Here is a 27,236-nt window from a genome sequence, read left to right as displayed (position 1 = left end):
AAATCCCAGTCCACGTGAGTGTGTTGTACACTACATCATGTTTGAGTTTATTTTCTAAAGATCTTGTTTCCTCCCGCATTCTCATTCCATTAATTCTGTCATTAATCAAACGTCTCTGTTAGACTACGAGATACTTTTTGAGACAAGAACCTAGAAATCTCGTTTACACTTCTTTTCATGCCTATTGTTTACTACTGTATATACGGAATATTAACATTTCGATTTGAAACAATATTTGAAATGGCCCAAAAAATACATGTTTATTTTGTTTAATTATGTCTATGAATAAGAATACAGATAGTTTGGGGTGGCCGAGGTTTTTCAAGATCTGTACATCTAAATTCTTGCAAAATGTACATCTAAATTCTTGCAAAATGTACATCTAAATTCTTATATAGGCTATTCCGAACAATAACCTGGCACGACCAAATAGGTGCAATTGTTTTAGAATAATTTTGAATAGTTTTGAAACATTTACATGACACACATACCAGATATAAACTATCTGAGCATTTTTGAGGCACTGATCTACAAGAAAAAAAGCACACACGTTTATATATTTGTTGTTTTGTAGGTGTTTGAATGACACATTCTAACTAACCAAGTTGATTGCAAAATATAAAGGTGAGATTCAGAGGTAAAATTGTTTAGTGGAATGAATTTAAAACTAAGTGTGTTATAAACGTAATTACCATAGATAAACCCGTTTAGTGTTGGCATGAAGAAATGATCATGATTACTAATATGTGCTGTTTATTACAAGAAGAAGCAAAACTTACATTTTTTTTGAATGAACTACACAAGAAAAGACGATATACTGAAGCCAAAAGATACACTGAAATAATAGTACAAATATCCGTGTCCAACATGTGCGGATATTATTTTAAATCCAGTACATATAAAATAACAGTGCAATATTTGCAGTGTGCAAAATACTAAAAGCATATAAAATTGGCTACAATTTTCATAATAATGCGTTCGAAAAAAAAACGTAGTATTTCTGAAAACACATATTTTGAAAATATTTCCTCTCCTTCATATACAATCACACATTGTACAGTTTTACAAATAATTATTTTCAGTACAACGTGGTATTTATTAAAATTTCAATAATAAGTGTTTACTTATTTGAAAATAGCAGAATTTAAAATCATTGCCATTCTGAAACTTCTAGTGTTACGAACAACCACAATTGAAGCATTGTGACATGTAAACAAAATGTAAAAAGGCACAAAAAGTTGCTTTTAAAGTGTTAATAATTACAAAATGCGTAATAACTATTTCCAATGATCTTATTTTTGTCTGAAAAAGAAGTATTCGGTTTTGTATTGTATGTATGTTGTTAAGAAAATTACATTACCAATATTTTCAATTAATTAAGTTATTTTTAATGAAAGGAAAACTAGTACGAAATATTACGTTGGCCAATTTAAGAGCAAGATAACAGAAACAGTACAAACATGGTAAATTATAGACATTGCTACGTGCTTTATAAATTAAACAACTAACGCACTTTCCAGTAAAAGGCAAGAGAGGCACTCGCTCTTGACTACGACAAATATGTTCGGCACTACACTAATTTTTATTTCAACAATAAAACGGCACATATACTGCAATTAGCAACACATTAACACCTCTTAACATTTATATATTTACCAACAGTACTAAGCCACTAAATTAAGGATCCCACTATCCTTAATCATAGCTTTGCCACCAATTTCTGACAAATCCTCTACGGCAAAAAAACATCGCATTCTCTAGTGAAGGTAACGGTGATTATCGTAACATGTGCAAAATTCAGTATCATAATATTCATCCTCATCGTCTACCTCATATTCAACTACGTCATGTTCATTCTCAATCACTCTCTCCCGTTGGTATATGATAACTGAACGTCTGCAGTTGCCAAAAGCTTCTTCCATAGCGACGATTTCCTCAAGTGTTGCATAATGTAAGTAATCATCCATCTCGCACAGAAGGGTAGTGGATGATGGGAATACATCACAAGCACTGTCAAAACATGGTTCCACAGTTATTTCCACGCTCCTTAAAGCAGGTTTCTTCCCATCAGAGTACAGTGCTACCGAATAGATATCTGTGCCAGAATTCTCATCACACGTTTTGTTTGTATTTGGAATATTCATGTTCTCGGCACAATTATCAGTATCTGTATCTGTGTCACCTTCATCTGCATCATCTGTGTCATCATCCGTGTCACACACATGACAATCGTTATCACATATGTTACCATCTGCTTTAACATCTGTGGCATTATTCCATTTACCAGAGACTGGGAGCAAAGCTGATAACTCTGACACAAAGTACCCGCGAAATGAGGATTTCATTTTCTTGCAAATAGTAATCAGTACAACAAACTCATCATACGACAATACATTAGCTAAGTTGTATACAGCATAACGATTGTTGCACTTCGTAAGATACCCTAAATAAATCGCCCGAGCCTTAGTCATACATGACAATGAAATGTTGAACATAAGGTAAATGCTGGTGACTACAACGACGCCAAAAGAGAGACACGCTTCAATTACAACGATTGTGGCATATATTTCTTTCGAGGGTAAGATCCAGATGGTTGAATTGGTGATATTTCCAGTAGTTGAGGTGCAAGAAACGGTGTAATCTGGAACGAAGTTAGGAACATCATTTTCACCGCTCGGAAACTCATTGATGTTAAACTGGTTGCTACTGAAATAATACCTAAAGAGATCTGTACCCACAGCGCAAACCACAATGCAACTAATGGAAGCGCATATTACCCCAAAGGCATGAAACAGGAGAAATACCATTCCGTACGACTTGAAATTGCGAATTTTTGTAATCAACAGTGTCGCAACATCATTTATCAGTTTGTCGGTAACAGGGACTTTCCTCATGGCAGCAATAAGTTTAGAAATTTTTTTATTGTCCCATTGTCTCCACATTGAATGTGAGAGAAACAAAATAATGGCCTGAATTATGAAGACAAACGGCATCAGTTTGAAGTAGCTTTGAATTCTAGGTTTAATTTCTGCATCATCAAATACTTGGTTTACCTCTGCTGTAATCCATGAGATCGGGTGACGAAGAAAGGAGATGGAATTATACGTTTCGTTCGAGCAAGCAAAGTTAACATCATTTAGTGGAAGGACATCAAGTCCCCGACAAATGACATCATTTTCGAAGAAGATATAATCTACGGACAAAATTAACAAAGTGCCCAAGATTCCAGTATATCTTACTAAGGAAAAGAGAAAAACGTCGACGTTGGACTTTCCTTGAAACAAATCAATTTTCTTTCCAAATTTTGAGAAAATCTCCATCTTCAATTGTGATCAACCTGAAAAGAAATAATTCGCAAAATTAAAATTCTGTTCAACGTAAGTATGAACAATACATTTACTTTCAAAAATCTAAAATTGAGATGTAAGTGAAAGTGGATTTTACGACGTTTCAACCCAGGTATATATATATGTGTGGGGACACTACTTTATTTCTTAGATAATGGAATACTTGTCCACTAAATTTGGTTTAGATCAGGTCAATAGGTACTGAAGAACAAAAATCCCAATATGTGGTGACCGGGCTTGGACAGGCTCCGCTCATCTTCTATGTTGTACTTTACTTCTCTGTAACTACTGGCCAGAGCTGAACCAAATTTGGTGGACTAGTAGCCCATTCTGTAAGAAATGACGATCGCTATATTTAGTAACCACACTCGAAAAGAACGTAAATTTGCACGTCGGGAGCTCCCGAATTTGGTTCACTGTCTGACTCTATTGTAGTTTATTACGATTACGCTAATTGGTCTTATAAGATTGTAATGTTAGTACACACATCAGGGGTGTAGCCAAGGGGGGCCCATCAGGGCCAGACCCCCCAAATGGTTTCCTGGCCCATCAAATGATCAGCTTTTAAAACATCATAGTAAAATTATCTCGCTTCATTCATTTAAAAGTAACAAACTTTATTGACAATTAATAATTTATGGTAAAATAGTATGGAGACATATTGTTTTTCCATACCGATCGAAAAATTATATAGTGTCTCTTCCTTTTACCGATCGAAAAATAGGAAACTTTTTTGTGACAGCAGATTACACAATTTACTGCCATTTATATTTGACAGTTTGAAGACAAACGTTTTAACAAGGTACTACAAGGGTACTAGACTGATTTGTAAGTACAGTATATTTTATATGCTTTAACAAGTGTTTTAAGAGACACAGAGGTTGGAAAATTTGGTAAGAAACAATGCTTTTATTCAATTTGGATTTCATTCGCTCTCTTTTATTTCTACTCAGTGTAATAAAGTAATTATGTTTTCTTAGTCGAATAATAAATACATATTTTTGTCAGGAAACCATAAAGAAATTAAGTGACATATCAAAGAAAATCAATCTTGTGTAGATAGGTTCTGTATACAAGGTCTTAAATTTAAAGGTAACCAAGAAAAGTTTTGTTGCTTTTTCACCCACCACCTTCGAACATCGATATGTCGCCTAACCTGGAAGATAAAAAATAGTTCCCTCAGCATCGACGACCTTCTGAAAACGTTCTGGAAGGCCATGCAATCCATCGCGGTAGAACTTGGTGAGTCGTGAAACGAAGAAAGTATCAGGAGCATTTTGGACTTTTACTAGGGATTTGAACTGGCGTGCTCTAAGGTGATTGTTCAAAGAATGGAACAGGTAATAATCGGACGGTGCAGTACCCGGGGAATATAGTGGTTGCAATATTGTTTCCTATCCAAGGCGGAGAATAGTGTCCTGAGTCATCCTACCCACGTGGGACTTAGCGTTGTCCCGTAAACGAGGACCCATTTGCAATTCAGAAGTGATGGCTTCAGAGTTTTGAGTTTTGTTGAGCACAGCTCAACTGCTGACAGTACACAGTTGCATTGATACTCTGACCAGCTGCTAGCAGTCCCGATGCACGATGCTCCAAACACACAGAAGGCCCTTCTTCTGGTACAGTGCTGGTTTCTGCTGTTTTGAAATCGGTTCATGGATGCTAACCAATGATGACGGCACTTTGAAGCTTCGTATAGGACACACTTTTTATCACATGTCAACGCCCTGCCCAAAAATGGCTCCGAAACAATAAATAAACACAGGCGACTGCCGCGTTTCCTTCTGGCCCGGAGTCAAAATATGAGAGACCCATCGACCCAACTTGTAGTGCTTCAAGTTGATGGATGTGCTGTCGAATGGTTTCACCAAATACTGAATTGTAGTCCCAGTTCCTCTTGGTACATGTGTTGCTCTTCTAGCACGTGGTGTTTTTGGGTGTTTCGTCGTCGTTCTTAAACTTGTTAAACCATTGCTGCAATGTCCGCGTCGTCACGACACCCTCACCAATAGTCAGGCATATCTTCTGTCCCGCTACAGAGGCGTTTGACCTCCATTTGAACTCGTTCAGCATACATGCTCTTACGACACTCTGTGGATGTCCCATGTTCCCTCTGTCTTTACGCAAGTTCACGGTGTGTCTGAATTGCCACAACCAGTTAGTATGTTGTATATACCCACACCAACAACTGACGTTCGCCTTATCTCCACTCGCATTTAACTCACATTGTGAAGTCCAATTGAACACAGACCTCCACGAAAAGGGACAGAACTTTCTTGGTTACCTTTATAGTTATGCACAAAAGGATAGCGTTTGGTTCCGGGCAGTAGTTCTTGATTAAGCATAATAAAAACTATCTTGAATATAATTTATGGATAATAAATATAATATTAATAATAATAATATTAATAATAATAATAATAATAAGAAGAAGAAGCTAAAATAATGTTTTTAGCCCTCCAGAGGAAACCAAAATTTTCCTTTCTTTCAGGCCGCAAAAACACTAGCAGCAACACATTTTTTTGGCTTTGTGCATTGTAGCTGCCCCCCTCAAAAAGGACGGCACCCCTACACAAACCTAGTGGTTACACCCCTGACACACATCCATCAAGCATCATGACCATCAACACTTCCAGCATTTTTTCTCTTTGAGCTGGTTAGCGTTGCTTCAGTAGCAAGATCATTGGATATCTGCAAGGCAGTTTGACCACGTGCTAGGGATTTGCTAACCATCGAACAACAAGCATGCTAAATCACAAAGCATATATACACAACAACAACAACGACAACAACCACAACAACAACAACAACAATAACAACATCAACAAAAGAATAGTAATGTTACTTTATAATGTTAAACTTTACCATTATGATGGATTAACACTCGCCCAACGGAGATGGAGTCATTCTTAGCACATAAATGTTTTATTTTAACTTTTTCCCTCTTATGAATATGAATGAAATAATTAAATAATTGAACAATGCTTTTAGCGTTACCCCTATCAATATGAGTAAAATAAAAAATAAATAAATAACGAATATTACTGGGCCAGCTGAAATACCGTTGCTTGCGTAAACTTGAGCTTAAATGTCATCCTGAATCTCACCAAGCTTTCAACTAAAAAAAAATTTGAATTCGATATTAATATCAATATTGTTTTGGATTACTTTTACATTCAACCCCTTCACACTCGTAGAAATCCTAGTGGTGTTTCACCCACACAATATTTTTTTTCAGATTATATATATATATATAGCAAAGATAGTTGTGGTTGAACTCAGACTTAAATGACATCTCGATCCCAAAAGCTATAGATTTGACACTAATATCAGTACTTCCGATTAGTTTCCCATGTCCTCTCTTTGCAATCCGTTTGGATTGTCTTACTCACACTGCAATTTTTCAAGATAATAATTAATGTACACCAATCATGATTTAAATTAATCTAAGCGTTCAAGAGTTATGCTAGAATATACACATATTCATTTAGTTTTATATACTTGTATACAGATAGATTACCCCTTTGCCCACTGGAAACTAGAATTTTCAAAATCGATGTGACACAGGCGTCCTTATTTTAAAGGAAGAATTAAGATATTATGTTTCAGCTTCCTAGGTTGAAAGGATTTTGAGATATTTAATTTTACGCATGAATTTTGACACGATTGTTTTCCCCTTAAAAATTCACATTTTCATCAATGTAACATGATAGAAGCCTAATTAGCCAGCCCATGGTCTTCCAATCTACCGAAAATAATCAAAATCGGTGCTATCGTCTAGGACGAATTTGCGGACAATCACCCTTACATCTATCTGTATATATAATATTTTAAATGAAGAATTGATATACTAAGTCTCATCTTTTAATTTGAGACGATCGTGAGATGCTCTATTTCTTGCATAAAATTTGACACACTTATATATCCCCGTTTAATATAAGCATTTCATCAAAGTAATATGTTTGAAACTAAACTAAGTCATTGTCCACTCATGTGCCAAAAAAACATCAAAATCAGCGCAGCAGTTTAGGAGAGGTACGTTGACAAACATCATTACACTCATATACACGAAAATTAAAAATGGAAATACTGATGTGAAGAAATATTTAAAATGGAACTTATATATGATTTTGATGATTTTTGGTATGAGTGGACTCTGACCTAGCTTACGCTGCAATACCTTTTTAGCAAGGGAAGGAAAAGACCTGAGGGTGCCATGTGAAATTATTCTAAACTAATCGATATTAGTGTCCAATCCATAAGAAGCAACCTTCGACATTAGTGTTCAATATTGCCGATGCCGTGTAAGTTCAAATTCATCCTCCATTCGCAACCTAAAGAAATGAATGAGTTCAAACACATTATAAACACATTTTCCCTGTGCAAAGAACGGTTATTTCAGCTAGTATAGATACACACAAAAAAGTTCTGATTGATCAACACCCAGGCCAAACCACATCAACTGAAAACTTGAAATGTTGGCCGTGCATAGGATTTGTGATAAACGGTACCACTAAGGAAGAATTTTTTCGGGAATTCGAGGGGGAAAGAGAGGGTTTCTATTCCCGTTCCTTTTGTTCCCTTCTAGGGGAAATATCAGAAAACAGAGAAACACGGTTCGAATTGTTTTAAATGGAAAGTTCATATATAAAATTTTATGTCTTTACGTCGGAGATACTAACATATTGTATTCTATATATAAAACTTTAAAAAGTAAGAACCCACTTCATAAAAGTATTAAACGCAGAGGAAAATAGTAACAAAACACTTGAAAGCAGAAAATAATTTATTACTATTGTCTATAAGTTTTTTTTTTCTGAAATTGTGCCAAGCTGAACAAATTATTGCCTAATATTAAAATATTTGGAGTATAATTTTGTGGGTCATTAATATGTTTGGCTTGGTACAACTTAAAAATATATAGATAATAATTATATTTGTTTCTGCTTTGAAGCACCTTGTTATTATTATGATCTTTTCAGTTTTCTATTAGGTTTATTATTATTATTATTATTATTATTATTATTATTATTATTATTATTATTATTATTATTATTATTATTATTATTTTGCCTTTTAGGACCTTTTTTAAAAGTTGGTTTATAATTTTTAAAAAAAAAATTTTATTTTTTTCTTAGTGCGCTTCTGAAGTCGGTTGTTTTCGTTTTTATTTTTTTTATTTTCTTTTTTACGTATGGCAAGATAGCCCCCCCACTTTAGAAAATTGAAACAATGACTAGGTCATTCGTTTGTACTACGTTTGTACCGTTTGTACCGAAAATATTTTCGTTTGTACCATTTTCCTTACAGGGTTACTTGAGAGGTCGACTGGGGGGGCTATCTTGGCGCCAAGATAGCCCCCCCGTATCACAGCACAAAAAATTGGAATACACCATTCGAAAGCAAATCGTTTGTACCGTTTGTACGGAAAAAAGTTTTGTTTGTACCCTGATACTTTTCGAAAAACAGGGGATAATATTTGGGGGGGCTATCTTGGCGCCAAGATAGCCCCCCCGTATCACAGCACAAAAAATTGGAATACACCATTCGAAAGCAAATCGTTTGTACCGTTTGTACCGAAAAAGTTTTGTTTGTACCCTGATAGTATTCGAGAAACACGGGATGACATTTGTGGGGGGCTATCTTGGCGCCAAGATAGCCCCCCGGTATCACAGCACAAAAATTTGGAATACACCATTCGAAAGCAAATCGTTTGTACCGTTTGTACCGAAAAAAGTTTTGTTTGTACCCTGATAGTTTTCGAGAAACAGGGGATGACATTTGGGGGGGCTATTTTGGCGCCAAGATAGCCCCCCGGTATCACAGCACAAAAAATTGGAATACACCATTCGAAAGCAAATCGTTTGTACCGTTTGTACCGAAAAAAGTTTTGTTTGTACCCTGATAGTTTTCGAGAAACAGGGGATGATATTTGGGGGGACTATCTTCGCGCCAAGATAGCCCCCCGGTATCACAGTACAAAACTTTGGAATACACCATTCGAAAGCAAATCGTTTGTACCGTTTGTACCGAAAAAAGTTTTGTTTGTACCCTGATAGTTTTCGAGAAAGAGGGGATGATATTTGGGGAGGCTATCTTGGCGCCAAAATAGCCCCCCCGTATCACAGCACAAAAATTTGAAATACACCATTTTAAAGCAAATCGTTTGTACCGTTTGTACCGAAGAAAGTTTTGTTTGTACCCTGATAGTTTTCGAGAAACAGGGGATGAAATTTGGGGGCTATCTTGTACGCAAGATAGGCCCCCTAATGTGTACTTTTTCCATGTCCATTAGTAAGTATTGTATGTTTATCCATTTGAATTGATGTGTATTTAGAATTCTGGTTGTGCCTAAAAAATAAAAAAAAATGAATTTTTCAGTAATAACTCAACGTTAGAATTGAATCGGCGAGTGGGAAAACAGTGTGAGTCCAAAATAAACCATTTTGAAGTAAAGGCAAAAATAACACTAAAGATGGAGAACTACAAGTTGTAATGAAGAGCAGTGCAATTTGCAAGATCTTGCACGTTATAACAGAATGCTATAATGTCGACTGTACATTTGTGGCATTAACAAAAGAAAGTTATTTTTTCAAATATCTCAAAATGCGTTTTCTGAACTAGTAGTGATTTTCCACTCACCGATTCAATTAAATTTTCTCTATTTCTGCCCTTTTCCTTAAGTAAATACGTATTATTCAGCAATGGCCTATTCGCTTTCGTCTATTGTCCATGAAAGCGGCAAACTTCTCGAGCCGTTAATGTGACAGATATAAACAGCTAATTTTTTCAGTTGGTGTAAAGCTGAAACGTGAAAGGACGCAGTTAGGTGAGCAAACATTTCATCTTTTAGTTTTCTTTGTTTAAGTTTATTTCTGTAAATCCAGTATCTTTCTGAATTTGTACACACTTTGTTGTTATTTTTACGGTATTTATTTGCGGAAAAGGGCACAAATAGAGAAAATTTAATTGAATCGTTGAGCGGAAAAATACTACTAGTCCACAAAACGCATTTTGAGATATTTGAAGAAAGAACTTTCGTTTGTTAATGCCACAAATGTACAATCGACATTATAGCATTCTGCTATAACGTGCGAGGTCTTCCAAATTGTACTGCTCTTCTTTACAACTTGTAGTTCTACATCTTTCGTGTTATTTTCCCCTTTAACTCAAAATGGCTTATTTTGAACTCACACTGTTTTCATACTCGCCGATTCAATTTTAACGTTGCGTTATTCCCAATAAGTCCTTTTTTTTATTTGGATATGTACAACAAGAATTCTAAATACACATAAATTCACATGATTAGACACATAATACTTATTAATGGGCATGGAAAAAGTGCATATTAGGGGGCCTATCTTGGCGCCAAGATAGCCCCCCAAATATCATTCCCTGTTTCTCGAAAACTATCAGGGTACAAACAAAACTTTTTTCGGTACAAACGGTACAAACGATTTGCTTTCGAATGGTGTATTCCAATTTTTTGTGCTGTGATACGGGGGGGCTATCTTGGCGCCAAGATAGCCCCCCCAAATATCATCCCCTGTTTCTCGAAAACTATCAGGGTACAAACAAAACTTTTTTCGGTACAAACGGTACAAACGATTTGTTTTCGAATGATGTATTCCAATTTTTTGTGCTGTGATACGGGGGGGCTATCTTGGCGCCAAGTAGCCCCCCCAAATATAATTCCCTGTTTCTCGAAAACTATCAGGGTACAAACAAAACTTTTTTCGGTACAAACGGTACAAACGATTTGCTTTCGAATGGTGTATTCCAATTTTTGTCCTGTGATAGGGGGGGGCTATCTTGGCGCCAAGATAGGCCCCCGCCCAAAATATCATCCCCTGTTTCTCGAAAACTATCAGAGTACAAACAAAACTTTTTTCGGTGCAAACGGTACAAACGATTTGCTTTCGAATGGTGTATTCCAAATTTTTGTGCTGTGATACGGGGGGGCTATCTTGGCGCCAAGATAGCCCCCCCAAATGTCATCCCCTGTTTCTCGAAAACTATCAGGGTACAAACAAAACTTTTTTCGGTACAAACGGTACAAACGATTTGTTTTCGAATGGTGTATTCCAATTTTTTGTGCTGTGATACGGGGGGGCTATCTTGGCGCCAAGTAGCCCCCCCCAAATATCATTCCCTGTTTCTCGAAAACTATCAGGGTACAAACAAAACTTTTTTCGGTACAAACGGTACAAACGATTAGCTTTCGAATGGTGTATTCCAATTTTTGTCCTGTGATAGGGGGGGGGCTATCTTGGCGCCAAGATAGGCCCCCGCCCAAAATATCATCCCCTGTTTCTCGAAAACTATCAGAGTACAAACAAAACTTTTTCGGTGCAAACGGTACAAACGATTTGCTTTCGAATGGTGTATTCCAAATTTTTGTGCTGTGATAGGGGGGGGCTATCTTGGCGCCAAGACAGCCCCCCAAATATCATCCCCTGTTTCTCGAAAACTATCAGGGTACAAACAAAACTTTTTTCGGTACAAACGGTACAAACGATTTGTTTTCGAATGGTGTATTCCAATTTTTTGTGCTGTGATACGGGGGGCTATCTTGGCGCCAAGTAGCCCCCCCAAATATCATTCCCTGTTTCTCGAAAACTATCAGGGTACAAACAAAACTTTTTTCGGTACAAACGGTACAAACGATTAGCTTTCGAATGGTGTATTCCAATTTTTGTCCTGTGATAGGGGGGGGGGCTATCTTGGCGCCAAGATAGGCCCCCGCCCAAAATATCATCCCCTGTTTCTCGAAAACTATCAGAGTACAAACAAAACTTTTTTCGGTGCAAACGGTACAAACGATTTGCTTTCGAATGGTGTATTCCAAATTTTTGTGCTGTGATACGGGGGGGGCTATTTTGGCGCCAAGATAGCCTCCCCAAATGTCATCCCCTGTTTCTCGAAAACTATCAGGGTACAAACAAAACTTTTTTCGGTACAAACGGTACAAACGATTTGCTTTCGAATTGTGTATTCCAATTTTTTGTGCTGTGATACGGGGGGCTATCTTGGCGCCAATACAGCCCCCCCAAATATCATCCCCTGTTTCTCGAAAACTATCAGGGTACAAACAAAACTTTTTTCGGTACAAACGGTACAAACGATTTGTTTTCGAATGGTGTATTCCAATTTTTTGTGCTGTGATACGGGGGGGCTATCTTGGCGCCAAGATAGCCCCCCCAAATATCATTCCCTGTTTCTCGAAAAGTATTAGGGTACAAACAAAACTTTTTTCGGTACAAACGGTACAAATGATTTGCTTTCGAATGGTGTATTCCAATTTTTTGTGCTGTGATACGGGGGGGCTATCTTGGCGCCAAGATAGCCCCCCCAGTTGACCTCTCAAGTAACCCTATAAGGAAAATGGTACAAACGAAAATATTTTCGGTACAAACGGTACAAACGTAGTACAAACGAATGACCTAGTCATTGTTTCAATTTTCTAAAGTGGGGGGGCTATCTTGCCATACGTTCTTTTTTAGTGTGTTTTTGAAAGCAGTTATTTTTATTTTTAGTTTTTCATTTCTCTGTTACCCAGTAGTTTAGTTATATACTTAAACTAAAGGTAGTATAAACTCCGTATAAAATGGGTCTTCCTACGAAACATGCATGAAGAAATGCGTAATATATAATTATCAAATTATTGAGATACTTTTATAAAAATATATTTTTCAACAACCTAGCTCATTACATTAGTGAAAATCAAAACAAAATATCATGTAGTCTAAAATGTGGTAAGCATTTTCAGCATTAAATGGTGTTGGCGTTCCTAAGTGTTAGGTATATCAGTCGCAGCGGGTCTTGCCTAACGTCAATTGGCAACTGACAGTAGACGCTTAGTAGAGTGCAAAATATTGGAATTTCTAGAAACCGATGTAAAATATTGCACCTTGAAGATGAATGATTTTTTCCACGAAAATGCGCTACCTTTTATAATTTTATTTGCAGCCATAGTCAATTGATTGCTGCTATGACGTCAGTATATTCCTTCCATTTAGAGATAAATTACGTTGCACTAATTTACTTACAAGATACAGAAGGAAATGAGTGTTCTTCAATGATTATTTTCCTTTTTTCTCAGTAACTACATGCAAACGTTCATATAGTTCTTAAGTACTTTTGATATGCGTTACGTCTATTCTGGCTATTTTAGATATGCGTTACATCTATTCTGGCTATGCCATTTTTTGTTGTTGTGATTTTATTATTTTGTTAGTCAATGTCTCTTGTTTGAAGTGTCTAAATATCTTCAGCCTCGTGACAATAAACCTATAGGAAGTCATGATTGGTTTCTGATAGAACGCTTACAACAGGTACCAAGATATCTAGTCCCAGGTCATGTGACTTCATGGCAAACAACACTGAGAGAGAGGGAGAGAGATGTGAGGACACATATTCATTCACACATGAAAGGACAGAATTATCGGATAACATCTACCTTTTAAGAAAGATTGCGATTTTGTGAGGCATAAGAATCAAACTTTCTCAGTGGAACATATAGTAGAAGTTCGAGAAATTAAAGATTTTTGTTTTACTTTTCACTATTATTCCTTATATGCTAAATGAGTTTATTTAGTTGATTTTGGGTTTAACATCCCTTACGGCAGCGAGGCTATATGAGACAGCACCTACTGATCATAACGTGGAATCCGAACCATATGAGCTTCTGTCGGGAATCGAACCAGGGTCTCCCACGACAAAGGCGCGTACGCTAACCGCTTAGCCACGAAGGAACTCTATGCTAAATGAGACAGATGTTTAATAGGAATGAACGATTGTGAAATTGAAAAAAAATGTGCTCTTCCACCAGGAATTGAACCAGGGTAACATGCCCCGAACACACGAGCACTAGCTACTAGACCAGAAAGGGGAGCTTCTAGAGAGCTTCGAGACTAAAATGCAAATAAGATTTCCCATACATTAGTCTTACCTTTAGATTTTTCTAAACCCTTTGTCCTGTTATAAGCTTTCGTGTTTTTACTAATCTAGGCTAGTACTCTACGAACATGGATATCTTGTGTAGATAAACGATTGTTGGGCTTGAACGTTTGCTTGTGAGACCTTGCAGTACTTTAGACGCTGAACTTTCTCGCCTACCAAGCATTTTAAACATTGTCTTTTTTTTTCGATAAAATTGAAGGCTTGTTTCAGTATTTATAATAAATAACAATTCCTAACAGAAGTAATAGTACATTTCCCATCTTCATACCTTGAAAGTGTTGCTATTCCTAAAATAACCGAGAAGAATATGGATCGTCAAATAGCGTTCTCAATGGGTGATGCTGAACTTTGTTGTTTCATAGGCGAAAAGTTCGAAACCTATTTCCGAATGCTATTTCTTTCTTCTTATTCTGCATTGTTAATATATTTCTCTCCCTGTGCAATCATCTGATGCTTTCAAAAGAATTCTCCACCCTAATTCGACAATTGTGGTTGTGATGCTAGCTATTCGACTTAGAAACTTTTATTATTATGGTTCACAAAATCACATTTTTTTCTATGATTGTGCATGCTGTTCGATCATTTATTTATCCAATTCTAACCTTGCATATGTGAATATATCACTCTCTATCCAGGTATCTCTCTTCCTTCTCTCCCCCTCTCTCTCTCTCTCTCTCTCTCTCTCTCTCTCTCTCTCTCTCTCTCTCTCTCAATGCCATCCGTTACCAAGTCATATGGCCTGGGATCAAACCTCTGATACTTCAAATCATATGAAAGAACTCTATCAATGGAACATAGTGGCTCCTATACCTTCGCTGTTTGTAGACTGCATATAATTTGGCACTTTAGACAGGAAAATATATTTCCAATTTTCATACCTCGGAAACTTTGGCATTCTCAAACTGTATAAGGAAAACATGATTTTTCAAGTCCAAGTGGCCTTGTCCATGAGTAAGCGGTGACTTCAGAACCGAAAGGGTCTTGGCTCGAATCCAGTTTTCGAAAGTTGTGGTTATTTTAATTCTTCATTATCCATATGTTAAGATTCTTCTCTCACTGCACAATTATCTAATGATAAAAAAACACCTTAATTCGACAACTGCGGGGGTGTGATGCTTACAGATTTTAATGAGAACCTATGATTCTTATTATACTTTAGAAAATCACAAGTTTCCTCAGAATATTGGTGCAGCCCAATCATTTATTTCTCCGATTCTAAGCTTGTATACGTGAATGTCTTCCTCTCTGTCCCCATAGTTTAATCTGTCTTCCTTTCCTCTCTTTCTTTCTGTCTCTCTCAATGTCATTTGTCACAAACTAAAATCCATGGGATCAAACGTCTGACTGTTGGAATCAGATGTAAGCTTCTACCACTGGCAATCGTGACCTTCTATAGTTTTGTTTTTATTAGGCTGCAGATATTAGGGTACTTCAAACAAGAAATAAAAACACAAAAGTCAGTAAAACAGTCACTTTCATGCTGCAAATTTTGATGTCTAAGTTGCTTCTTGCAGTGCGCGACCAATCACAGAAAATGTAAATGATATTCTGACAAAAATATAAGGAAGACTGGCATGTAAACAGTCATGCCCCAGTCAGTGAACTAAACATCACCTGTATTACATCATTCGGGGAAAACTGGCCGAAAAGTGGTCTTACCCCTTTGTTGTATGTAACCCGCCTTACTATTTTGGATTTCTGGTTGCAATTAATTTTAGGATAAGTTTTTTCTCATCGGACGTTAAGTAATTACTATTATTATTATTATTATTATTATTATTATTATTATTATTATTATTATTATTATTATTATTATTTTAAAAGCAAGAAGTTTACAGTTACTTTTCCAAATTTTTATATGTATAAACTTTTCTCGGGAAAAGGTTATTTAGTTAGAGAAAACCACATCAAAATATTATTATTTTAACAACAACACCGTGTATAAACATGGAAGACAGGTGGTTTGTATCTGAATACTATAAACTAGTTGACTGCTGACCTCGGTTGTCATTAAATCTGGGAGGCAAGGACACGTTCGCAAGGTTCTGGGTTTGAGTTCTGGAGGAGCAAGTATTCGGGCTCGAGCCAAAAATTGTTAAAAGTTACGGGGTGCCGGCAAACACGTTCAAAACTGTTCGGTCCGGGTTTAGGGTTCTCATAGGATCGAGCGGCTTGGCTCACCTGAGGCGAGGCGGTGGCTCATCCCAACCGCCCCTGCTCGAGCTGTTCGCTTAGTTGAACCGAGTTGAGATTGTAGACATCACTACCCGGATTGGACTTCTACTTGAGCTCAAAACATCGACCATGAAGGTCTCAGTCTTGATGATAAGAACTATCTACTTATATTGGTACTCACGACATTCGAGGCTGCCTCGTTATAAAACTCCATTCTGGTCTCCTTAATCGAGACGAGACGAGATGGGAGCAGCACTAAAAGTATCATCTCGTGAGCAATACTAAACGTAGTCCACATTATTGCTTACATTTCTCATTGCTTTCCCTTTCCAGTCTAATCAGGCAATGATTTCAAAACGAGTTAAAACGAGCTCAACGAGTGAGCATTTATGAAATTCGACTCAACTCGAAACTCGACCTCAAAACAGTGATTCGGCTCCGAAATCGACTTGAGAAATTACCTTTGACTCGACTCGAATTCGCTTCAATACGAAATCAACAGAATCCTTAGGCAGTTCCAATCACAGGAAGATCTTTTCCAAAACTGTGATTTAATTTTTTAGCTTTGGCAATACTGTTATGGGACGGCGGAGCACGAGTGATACCTCGTTGGAATATGTGTGTCATAATCTTTCCAACGAGGTATCATTCATGTCCCTATGACAATTTGGTGTCACCGATATGCCACGGGCTGCCAAACGGGGGAAATAAAAGGTGGTGGGGAAATACAAGGTGACCAGATTTCGATTTTTTCTCACTTTCCATTGGAACAACGCCACTATTTTTTTGTGCGTGGACACAATGTCTGATCTACATGTGAGATTCTTTTGCATGTGTACGCCAACGATCAGGGTTGCCAGAGCCCAAAAAGTGAAAAAAATAAGGGAAACAATTGTCTTCTTCTTTTTCTACTAACTGCATAGAACGCAGGAGCATGAGTTATACCTCGTTAAAATTTGTGATCCATTATCTTTGCATCGAGGTATAACTCATGTCTCTGAGATAATCAGGAAGGTCGCCAAGGCTGCCAACGCCAAGGTCTACTATTTTTTTTTTTCAAAACCCGATCCGGCGGCCCTAGGATAATAATAATAATAATAAGAATGATTTGTTTGGGAAAATGTGGCGTGATGGACAAATTCTGACTTATTTTCGCATTCAACGTCCCAAAATATCTAAGAAAAGACTAAAATGTCCGGGGCATGACTTTAGTGCCAGAACTATGTAATAATAATAATAATAATAATAATAATAATAATAATAATAATAATAATAATAATAATAATAATAATAATAATAATAATAATAATAATAATAATTATTACTATTATTATTATTAGTATTATTAGTATTATTAGTATTATTATTATAGCGAAACCAATTCGTTTTTATAATGACTCTATATAGCACTGAGCATTATTGCTGTCGCTGGTAGTGTCGACTGATACAGTCTTGTCTCGATTTTAAGTAATTATTGTTAAAGTTTTCATTATTTTTAAATTCTAAAATTTCGCGACACTGCTTAGAGGTCTACGTGACATACTAGTGTGTCGCGACACATCGGTTGAGAACCACTGGTGTGATATATAATTATAATGAAAAGTGTATATATATATCACATCAGGTGTATGCAAAACTTACACGTTGGTAAGTCTATATCTCTTTTACCAAGCGCACGACGATAACTCAAAAGCCTTTAAAAAATGAACACAATGTTTCTTCACAATCAAAGCTTTATAAAAGTAATCGAGAAAAAAATGTTTGGTTTGTAGCAATGAATATGTAGACAAGTTTATGTTACCGCCTTTCTTTTGATGGATTTAAACCTCAAACTTCATGAATATTTCCTGAGCATTGAAGAAAGCATTCATTAAATTTAATTAAAACCAAGTAAATTTTACAGAATAAATGAAATTGGCAGAAATATACAAAGGTTCATGTATCGAGAGATAGAAACTTGCTTATGCTTACAGTTAGGCTTTGATGTAATATTATGTGCATTGTATTTAAATGATATTCTGTAAGGTTAGTGTCCCTTATCAATAGCGAGATTAAATTTTTACATTAGAATCTAGCTGAAATGTCTGTTCTTCGCACGGAAAAAATTTACTTATGGAAAATATTTGGATACCCATTAGAATGCGCACGTAATGATAAAATCCATTAGATACTTTATTTACAAAGGAAAGTTTGAGTCCATACCTCTTTAGGTTACACCTTTAATTAAAGCGACATTCCAGCATAAGGTAAGCATTATGTTCCAAAATTAATTTCAAACGGTTTAACGTTTTTTTCTTTTTTGTGATGTGATTGCAAACAGCAGACAACATAAATTTCAATGGAACATCAGCGGAGAGCCTATGAGGCCCACAGCATAAAGGTCATTATTTCTCACAAAAAAAAAAAAAGATCTTGTCTGATATGAACTTGGAATGTCTAAGACATCATATATTGTTACTCTCCATTACTACTAGGTTTCTAAGTACAGTGTTGCCAACTATATGTGTGTAATTGTTTAAATTACCATTTATTATTTATGTCAGTAACTGTGACCTAATTAGTTTACTTGTTTGTGTAGAAAAACTATCAAAGGGAGCAATAAAAACTTAGTGCAGTGTAGTATGTGTACAAAGGCGGCTTCTAAAAGCATGTTAGGGGTGGTGCTGTAAACTAGGGTAGAATGAGGAAGACTGGGATATACTTCAGTATTCCAATGAACTCAGGATTAATCTTTTATAATTCCATCCCGGTTATCCTTGGAATGGAGAAATTCTTTCAAATTTTGTTTCCGCGAAGAGATAGATAGTGTGAGGGACGTTTATTAGACGCTATACGGGATGTCACCAGAGAAGCAGTGTTACCAACACAACATAAGTTACAATTTTTCTATCAGCACAACGTCAGGTTTTTCCACCTATGTAATGAACATGTAAAACTTAAGCAACCAACCTACGACTTGTCTGTCAGTTTTGTAAACTAACGCCACTACAACATCATGAATATTACAAGAAATTCATCGCAAAGAGCGTACCACTGCTTCCATTTGTAAGATGTGCATTATCAAATAAAATGTTCAAATCACTGTCTTTTGCATCAAAATCTGACAGGGTTATTTCCACCTTGCTATATTCAAGGTCACTACATTCTATGTCAGATTTATTTAAAAATTCTTTAAGTTCTTTCTCAATTGAATTTGGCGAAGAGCACGATTTACCATTGTTCCAATGCTGCTGCAGATTCCCATATACAGTCACAGTCACAAAATATTTTCATTTCAAATCATTTTCTAAAACACACACAATATTATATACGTTTGTATGCATCTTGTAATTAAAACTAAGTATTGTGTCATATATGTCGCTTTGTTATTTTATGTTCTCCCTATTCTAATACAACAATATTATTTAAAACTTTGTTTCACGCTGTGACATTTTTTACTTTTTAACTATAGTTAATGATTATCCTTGTACTAACTCTTAAGGTTATATGAGTCTCTGACTGCCAGTTAAGAGCATAAAATTAAAACAGTATGTCATTCCTCTGGCTTCACTGTCATTCTCCTGATGAATGAATTTTACTTTTTACTGTAAAAATGGGGAAAACATTAATAAATGAATTGGCCTCGACTATGAATGGTTTACATTCTCAGTGCGTATGATGAGTGCTAATTATGAGAATGATATTTTAATTATTTAAGTTTTGTCATTTTTAGCCTCCGAAAAGTCAATTTATTTGAAAAAGACCCATGTGTGTGTGTGTGTGTGTGTGTGTGTGTGTGTGTGTGATTATAATATAAACTGACGTATTTAGTTGTTAGCAGGTTTGAAGGAATAAACTAATAGAAAATAAAATATTTAGGTGCTAAGAAAATAATCAGAAAAAATACATAGTAAATTTTTATAATGCACAGTTGGCAACACTGCACCAGAATAATAGCTCAGAGTGCCCTTGCACGTTATAATACTAAAATTGTTTCAAACGAAAAAAAAAATAACCAAAACACTGGAATATAACACTTAGCGTATGCGATAAATTGCACTTAGTACTACCAAGGGGGGGGGGGGCTCTGAGGCTCACAACACTTTCTTTATTTGTAAATAGAAAAAATAAAACAATAAAAACTAAGCATGTACGTTTTATGATGAATGGGGTCAAAGTTGACAATACCAATTTTGTTTATAGATTTTTTATGCATTTAAAAATGTTACAAAATGTAACAAAATAACTTGTGGGCCTCCGACCCCTCCCCCCTGGTGTTCCTAGGGTTAATGAGGAATTTATATGTCCGAGTTTTAACTTCTTAGCTTGAAGCGGTCGTAACCTAATATGCATTTTTGGAATAAATATTGAACTCCCTCTACCACCTTTCGGACACTTCCTTCAATCTATGTAATATAACAAAATCTTACCTCAAGATAAGTAGTAAATATGCTTGAAACTGTTAACCGTTTTCCCGTGATAGGTCAAAAACAACAGGCAACATCGTTTTCCATGTGGAGAAAGGGATTCTAGAAAATGTTCCTTAAAATGGAAACTTTCAAAACCGCTGGAGCACATGTCCCCTTACTTTTAATGAGAAATTTGTATACCAACTTTTATCTTAGTAATGTAACAGACTTGTGAGGTACTTTATTTTTTTTATTTTTTTTACATATTTTTAACCCCATCTACCTTCCTTCGATATGCAATTTAATTAAATTAACATGGTAAAAACTCAACTGAGTCGGTACTCACTTTATTTGAAATTTTACATTAAACTGTTCAACCGTTTCCCCGTGATACGATCACAAACAGTATTCAATATCAGTTTCAATTCGAAGAAATGAGTTATAGAGAATGTCCTCTTCCTCCTCCCTGAAAACGAAAATTCCCATTAACGCTCGGAAATGGGTTCACTTATTTTTTAACGACGAGTTGATATTTCGAGTTTTATCTTACTAACTTGACGGATTCATAATATATTTTATTTTCAGCTGAAATTTTGAGTCCCTCCTAACCCGTAGGATACGTTCTTCAAGCAAAGTAAAACGATTAAAAAAACTAACTCAAAGTACGTGTCAATTATATCCTCCCCCCAAAAAAAGAAAAAAAAATCATTCGGTTCAGCTGTTTTCCCGTGGTGTGATCACAAACAATATCCTTTTCATTTTTATATAATACGCTGGCGTTGATTTTCTGCTTCGCTGGGTTGAAATAAAAAACTTTAAATACACAGCTCCTTTATACCCCTTCCCCTTCCCAATTTGAAGGACTGAATTTGTATTTAAACGGCATTGATTTTGTTACTGTTCATCTCAGATACCACGAAAACTATGGATTCGACACTAATATCGGTCATTTTCGATCATTTTAAGCATATCTCCCTCCTCTAAGTGGCGCCTTCAAAGTGAAATTACATAAACCATCCCAGGGCTGAATCTCATTTATATGGCAAATTTGATGGATATTATAATGCCTTCCTAGGTTACATAGCCCAAGGAACATAAAAGCATGTAAGAAAGCAAAGAAGTGTTCGCATCACATTAAATTTTTCCAAGGTCTTATTGTATGTAATCTCGGTTTTCAAAATGGGCTATGAAGTCAATGAAAGAAATCAATAAATCGAAAGAGAAAATTTACGATTAGGACGACCAGATTTCGTAGACAAACTATTCACACCCACTCACCGACCCCTCCAAGCTACGTGCCCATCTACGTCGATAAATACTTTTGTGAAATGTGTACGGGTGCATATCGAACTATTTGTCTCGGAAGATAAAAGCCACACAAAGATTTTAAAATTAGTTAGAAAATAATAGATACTTACAATCCGGATCACGGAATCAACAGGTGGAACACGCCGGAGAACTTCAGAGTGCAAGGTTTACAGTCGACAGCCTGGAAACAAATAAAAAAAAAATGTGGAATTAATTATTTTGACCAAGACTTAATTGGTAGTTGCTCTTAAACATTTAATGCAATTTAGAAACTTACCACTTTTGCCAATATGACACTTTGCTTATTTGATGCTGAACAGCCACTCATGAACAGCCACACTGTAGCACGTTGCTCTTTTTCTCCATGAAGAAAAAAAAAACACTTGTAACTATTCAATACGTCTCGGTAAACAACACCAGCAAGACGACGGAACGACAAATGGGACGCATCTTCATACTCCTTCAATTATATAAGGCGTCGACTGACGCCTTTGCGCATGCCCAGTGACTGATTTTTCTAAAGTTCATATTAACTGTTAATGTCGATTGAAAATTTGTTTCCTTAAAGAACATTTCGTAATAATCAATTAATAAAACACTGATCAATTACAATTTTAATAAAATATAGTTCTAGAAATAACCAAACTGCAGGATTTATTTTGGCGGGAAAAGCGTTGCACACACTTTGAACTTCTTAGTATCATTGCTGCCAACAGTCAGTGTTAATAACTACGCTCATCTGACTGACTATTTGAACATTTTTCTTTTTTTTTCAATTATTCATTATTTTTCTTGCCTAGTTTTCATTGTTTCAACTCTCACAGTATGGGTATCCGTCATTGAGAACAATTGGTTTATCTCCCGCCCTCCGATTCTTGTTATCATCAATTGATTATTAAATTCGAAATTTTTTACCACATTCAAAATACATTATCCATTAAGAGAATAATGTGATTTCCCAGATAACACATGTTACCTATTACGATGTTTCCTTTCGACAACTTATAAGATCGATGTCCTTGACTCAAAGTTTGCTCTAATCACACTAACGTAAAGTTCATTTGTATTTCAATTGCTTATTCTGAGTAGGAATCAACAATCTCATATGAGCTGTCAATCCATTAATGGCTATCTTAGACACGAGAGCTCGCGTTTTCGAGGGAGGAAAAGATAGGAGCTAAATCTATGCCACTAAATTTATTTGTAATTTACAGTAAGAAACTGTAATATGAAAGAATTTACTGAATCTTTCAATACGTCTCAGAGAGGGATACCAAGATATGATATCACGTCAAAACGTTAGTTTCTCTTGCCGTTACGTAAGTAGCTCCTTTTTGCATTGCTTAAAGCGCTGTATCTCCGTAACTAGAAACTATTTTCTTCAGATTTTTGGTATGTAATATATTGAAGACAAATTCTAAGCGATGGTGTCTTTAAGTTATAGCCTTTGGTCAGAAGGGAAATGCCCATTCTTACAAAGAGAAAGACCCGTTATCTGGACAGCGGTATATTGTATAAATATACGGAATCTTTATGTTTACTACCGAAATCTGCAATGAGCATACACACTAAGAAAAATGTAGGTGACGTACTTAAAAAGATAGGTTATATGCGTAATTCTTGTAGTTTTTGGACTTGACGTACAGCAGACGTATAACCGAAAAGCATGTTTTATAATACTTTCTGTATAAGTGTTCTATCTATACGTACTTTCCGTATGAAATAATGTAGACGGTCAGGATCTCACATACAAATGGACATATATAACATATAGCTGACGAAGGTAACATAAGTATATGCATGTGATATACGGAAAACTGTTAGATGTCAAACATCCTGCAACGGCATGATGTAACATCTAAGGGCAGTGAATTGATTTCTATAGTAAGGAAGAGGATTCCATATATTTGTACAATACACCGCTGTCCGGAGAACGGATTTTTCTCTGTGCAATATCCATATGCTATATATGTACTACACATTTCCCGCTTAGATGTTACATAAATAACGCTGAAGGATATCTGACATCTAACGGTCTCCCTTATGTTACATACCTAAAAATGATATCTTTGAGTTTTACGTCCCACGGTTATGCCGGCAAGAATAAAGGAGACGGTGATGATGAGAAATGAATGAAATAATGTAATGAAAAAATGAGAGGGAACGGGACAACTCCGAGAAAAAACATGCACACGGTGTTTGTCCACCACAAAGCTCACTTGGGTCGAGCTGGGATCGAACCAAGGACCATATGCACCAGAGGTGAACGCTCTACCACTGAGAAGTGGCGGCCTTGTGTTGCATACGTATACATATGTTACATACATCATTTATATGTTGTATACGTCTATCTGTATGTGAGATACTCACTGCATATATAGAGTTCTTTCTTTCGTATGAAAGTACGTTATTCGGAACACTTATACGGAAAGTACGTATAAAGTACGTTTTCAGTTATACGTTTGATGCGGGATGTTATGTAGAGTTATATGTTAAGTTCAAAAACTACAGGAAATACTAATATAACCTACGTTTTTAGGTGCACCGCATAGTTTTTTTTTCGCAGTGTAGGCCTACATGACAGGTTGGTTGATTGAAAACCAACTGATCTTAATCATCGGAGAATTTAGACATCTTGTGGTCTTAAGCAAATTTTAGCACCTTCGTTCTCCTGGACACAATAATATGTGCTGATTCCTGCATTCCTTAACTGTTCTTCCACTTATCTTTCCTACTTCTTATATATATTTACCTTTTCAGTTCCTGTGCGTTTAACAATAAGCAACCGGAAGTTTGACGCAATGCAGTATCAACACTAACAGACTCACTCAGAACTTATTTCGTTCTCACAACAAATGATCATTTTGTTTTCAAATTTACGCAGTTAACACTGCTCATCCTTAAATGAGGGGCCGCGATGCCTCAGTGGTAGAGTGTTCACCTCTGGTGCATGGGGTCCTTGGTTCGATCCCAGCTCGCGGCAAGTGAACTTTATAGTTTACAAATACCGCGTGCGTGGGTTTTCTAAGGGTTCTCCCGTTTCTTCCCACTTTCTTTATTCCACCAGTTCGTTCATTTCTCATGATCACCGTCTCGTTTAGCCTAGCTAGCATAAGCTTTCGACGTAAAACTTAAAATGTAATTTCATCCTTAAATGACTAAAAATAAAGCACTTCATTAAAATTCATAATCCTCTTTTAGTAAATTGGAGCACCAACATATTATTACAGTAACATTCTTCTTTTCAAGGCTATTCATTATCAAAGAGCCGAAATAAGAAATATTAAACATCTTTCAGAGCGAGAAAGAAGCAAGCCGTCTTAGCTTAGGCACTAATAAATTTTAAATTGACAAAAATGCTTACCAGTAAACATTTGAAGCTGGGAGCAGGAGGAAAACACAGAAATAAGTTATCTTCCTAATAGCAAATATATAAGCACAAACAAGAAAGAAGTAATATTTATTTCTTTCTGGGAGAAATAAAAAGTTGTTTGGGGACATTAACATTATTTTAAACGGTGAATACTGAGTTCCCATATTGAAAATGCATTTGAGTAGTCATTTTTAATAATTAGTCAAGAAAATTCTTTTGTCGAATTAAAAAGAAAAATGACGCTGAAACACGTAGTCCTCAGCATTCTCAACAAAACAATTGGGGAATGGCTCGAATAGTCTGAGCCCGAGGTTCCGGCGCCTATGTTGCAACCGAAATATTTAATAATGAGACAAGAATAAAGTCAACTGAAGAGTTTCTGAAAAAATCTGAGAAGAAAAGATAACTTGATTCCTGATTCATAGGTTGTTGTCTTTAACATAAAATGCAATTTTGAAATACGCATGCATCGAGGACAGTGGCGTAAGCAGAATTTAATCAATGGTGGTTCAAGGTCCTAGTGCATATTATTTAAGAAACTATAATTAGAATATACAGGGTGTTTCCAAACAACACCGAAAACGTTTGAGACGTGATTCCTGACACCACGATAAGACAAAATGTACAGACCAACTTGGGTGCACAAATGCTTCCTTTCGGAGTTATAGGCTGCCGAAATCATGGAAAATTGAACTTTAAAGTTTCATAGGTCCGAAACTATGTAACCTACCTTAGTCTGGTCAAAACTTCACTGAGGAACTAGTACGTGCCGTATCGAAAATTCCATGTTTCAAAATCCTGCGGTACTTCTGCAAAAGTTTTTACAAAGCGAGTTTGGCTACAAGCATATAATTTGAAGTACTCACCAACTACCTCTATAAAAATTGTTGCGGAAGTACCGCAGGATTGTGAAACATGGATTTTTGGATAGGGCACGTGGTATTCTTAAGTTAAGGCATGACCCGACTGCGGTGTCTCCCATAGTTTTGGACCTATGCATAGTACAAAGTTGAATTTAACATGATTTCGGCAGCCTATAACTCCTAAAGGAAGCATTTGTGCACCCAAGTTGGTCTATACTTTTTGTCTTATCTTGGTGTCAGGAATCACCTCCCCAACGTTGTCGATTTTCTTTTGAAACACCTTGTATATGGCAAATGTTCATGTTTGCATAATATGTTGCTGAAACAGAGGTTAAAATCCAGAAACCAGCCCTTCCGTATCCTACTAGTCACAGAGGTAAAATTGTTTTTGTTATTGCATCTGTGCACTAATTGTAGGTAATTACATTATATAACTAAAATTATAGATTTTATCTATTTATGATAAAATTGCATCTGTATTTGTTGGAACGTATTCGAAATTCTCTCTTCTATTCTGACATGACCAACAAAAATATCATGAAATGTGTATAGCAGATTAATCATAAAAAATAAAATAATAGACGCTCAAGTAGCTTGCTGTCGATATTCTAGGATAAATACATAATACAATCACCAACTGCATTAAATTAACATTCGAACTGTCATTCTTTTAATTAGTCCGATACTTCCTCATATTTTTTCTTCCATATATGACAAGTGGCAACTGAGTTGCTTCCGGTCCAATATTCTAGGATGAAATATAGCCTATCACCATATGCATTATATTAACATTTCAACAGAAATGCCCGTAGGGTTTTTT

At 36.1% G+C, this 27,236-nt stretch overlaps 1 protein-coding gene across 1 annotated transcript; it reads right to left on the bottom strand.

The window, feature by feature from the left end:
* Window positions 1–745: 745 nt before the first annotated feature.
* On the bottom strand, window positions 746–22,608 carry LOC145688050 (uncharacterized). Its single transcript, XM_081761755.1, has 3 exons — window positions 22,458–22,608; window positions 22,291–22,361; window positions 746–3,337 (listed from the first exon to the last, which is right to left on the bottom strand). The coding sequence occupies exon 3, from the start codon at window positions 3,318–3,320 to the stop codon at window positions 1,758–1,760; it is 1,563 nt and encodes a 520-aa protein (XP_081617881.1). The 5' UTR covers window positions 3,321–3,337; window positions 22,291–22,361; window positions 22,458–22,608; the 3' UTR covers window positions 746–1,757.
* Window positions 22,609–27,236: the final 4,628 nt, after the last annotated feature.

This window comes from Thermobia domestica, chromosome 6, assembly GCF_964235325.1.
Source record: "Thermobia domestica chromosome 6, izTheDome1.hap1.1, whole genome shotgun sequence".
Classification (NCBI taxonomy): domain Eukaryota; kingdom Metazoa; phylum Arthropoda; class Insecta; order Zygentoma; family Lepismatidae; genus Thermobia; species Thermobia domestica.
This window is presented reverse-complemented; position numbering and strand designations above follow the sequence as displayed.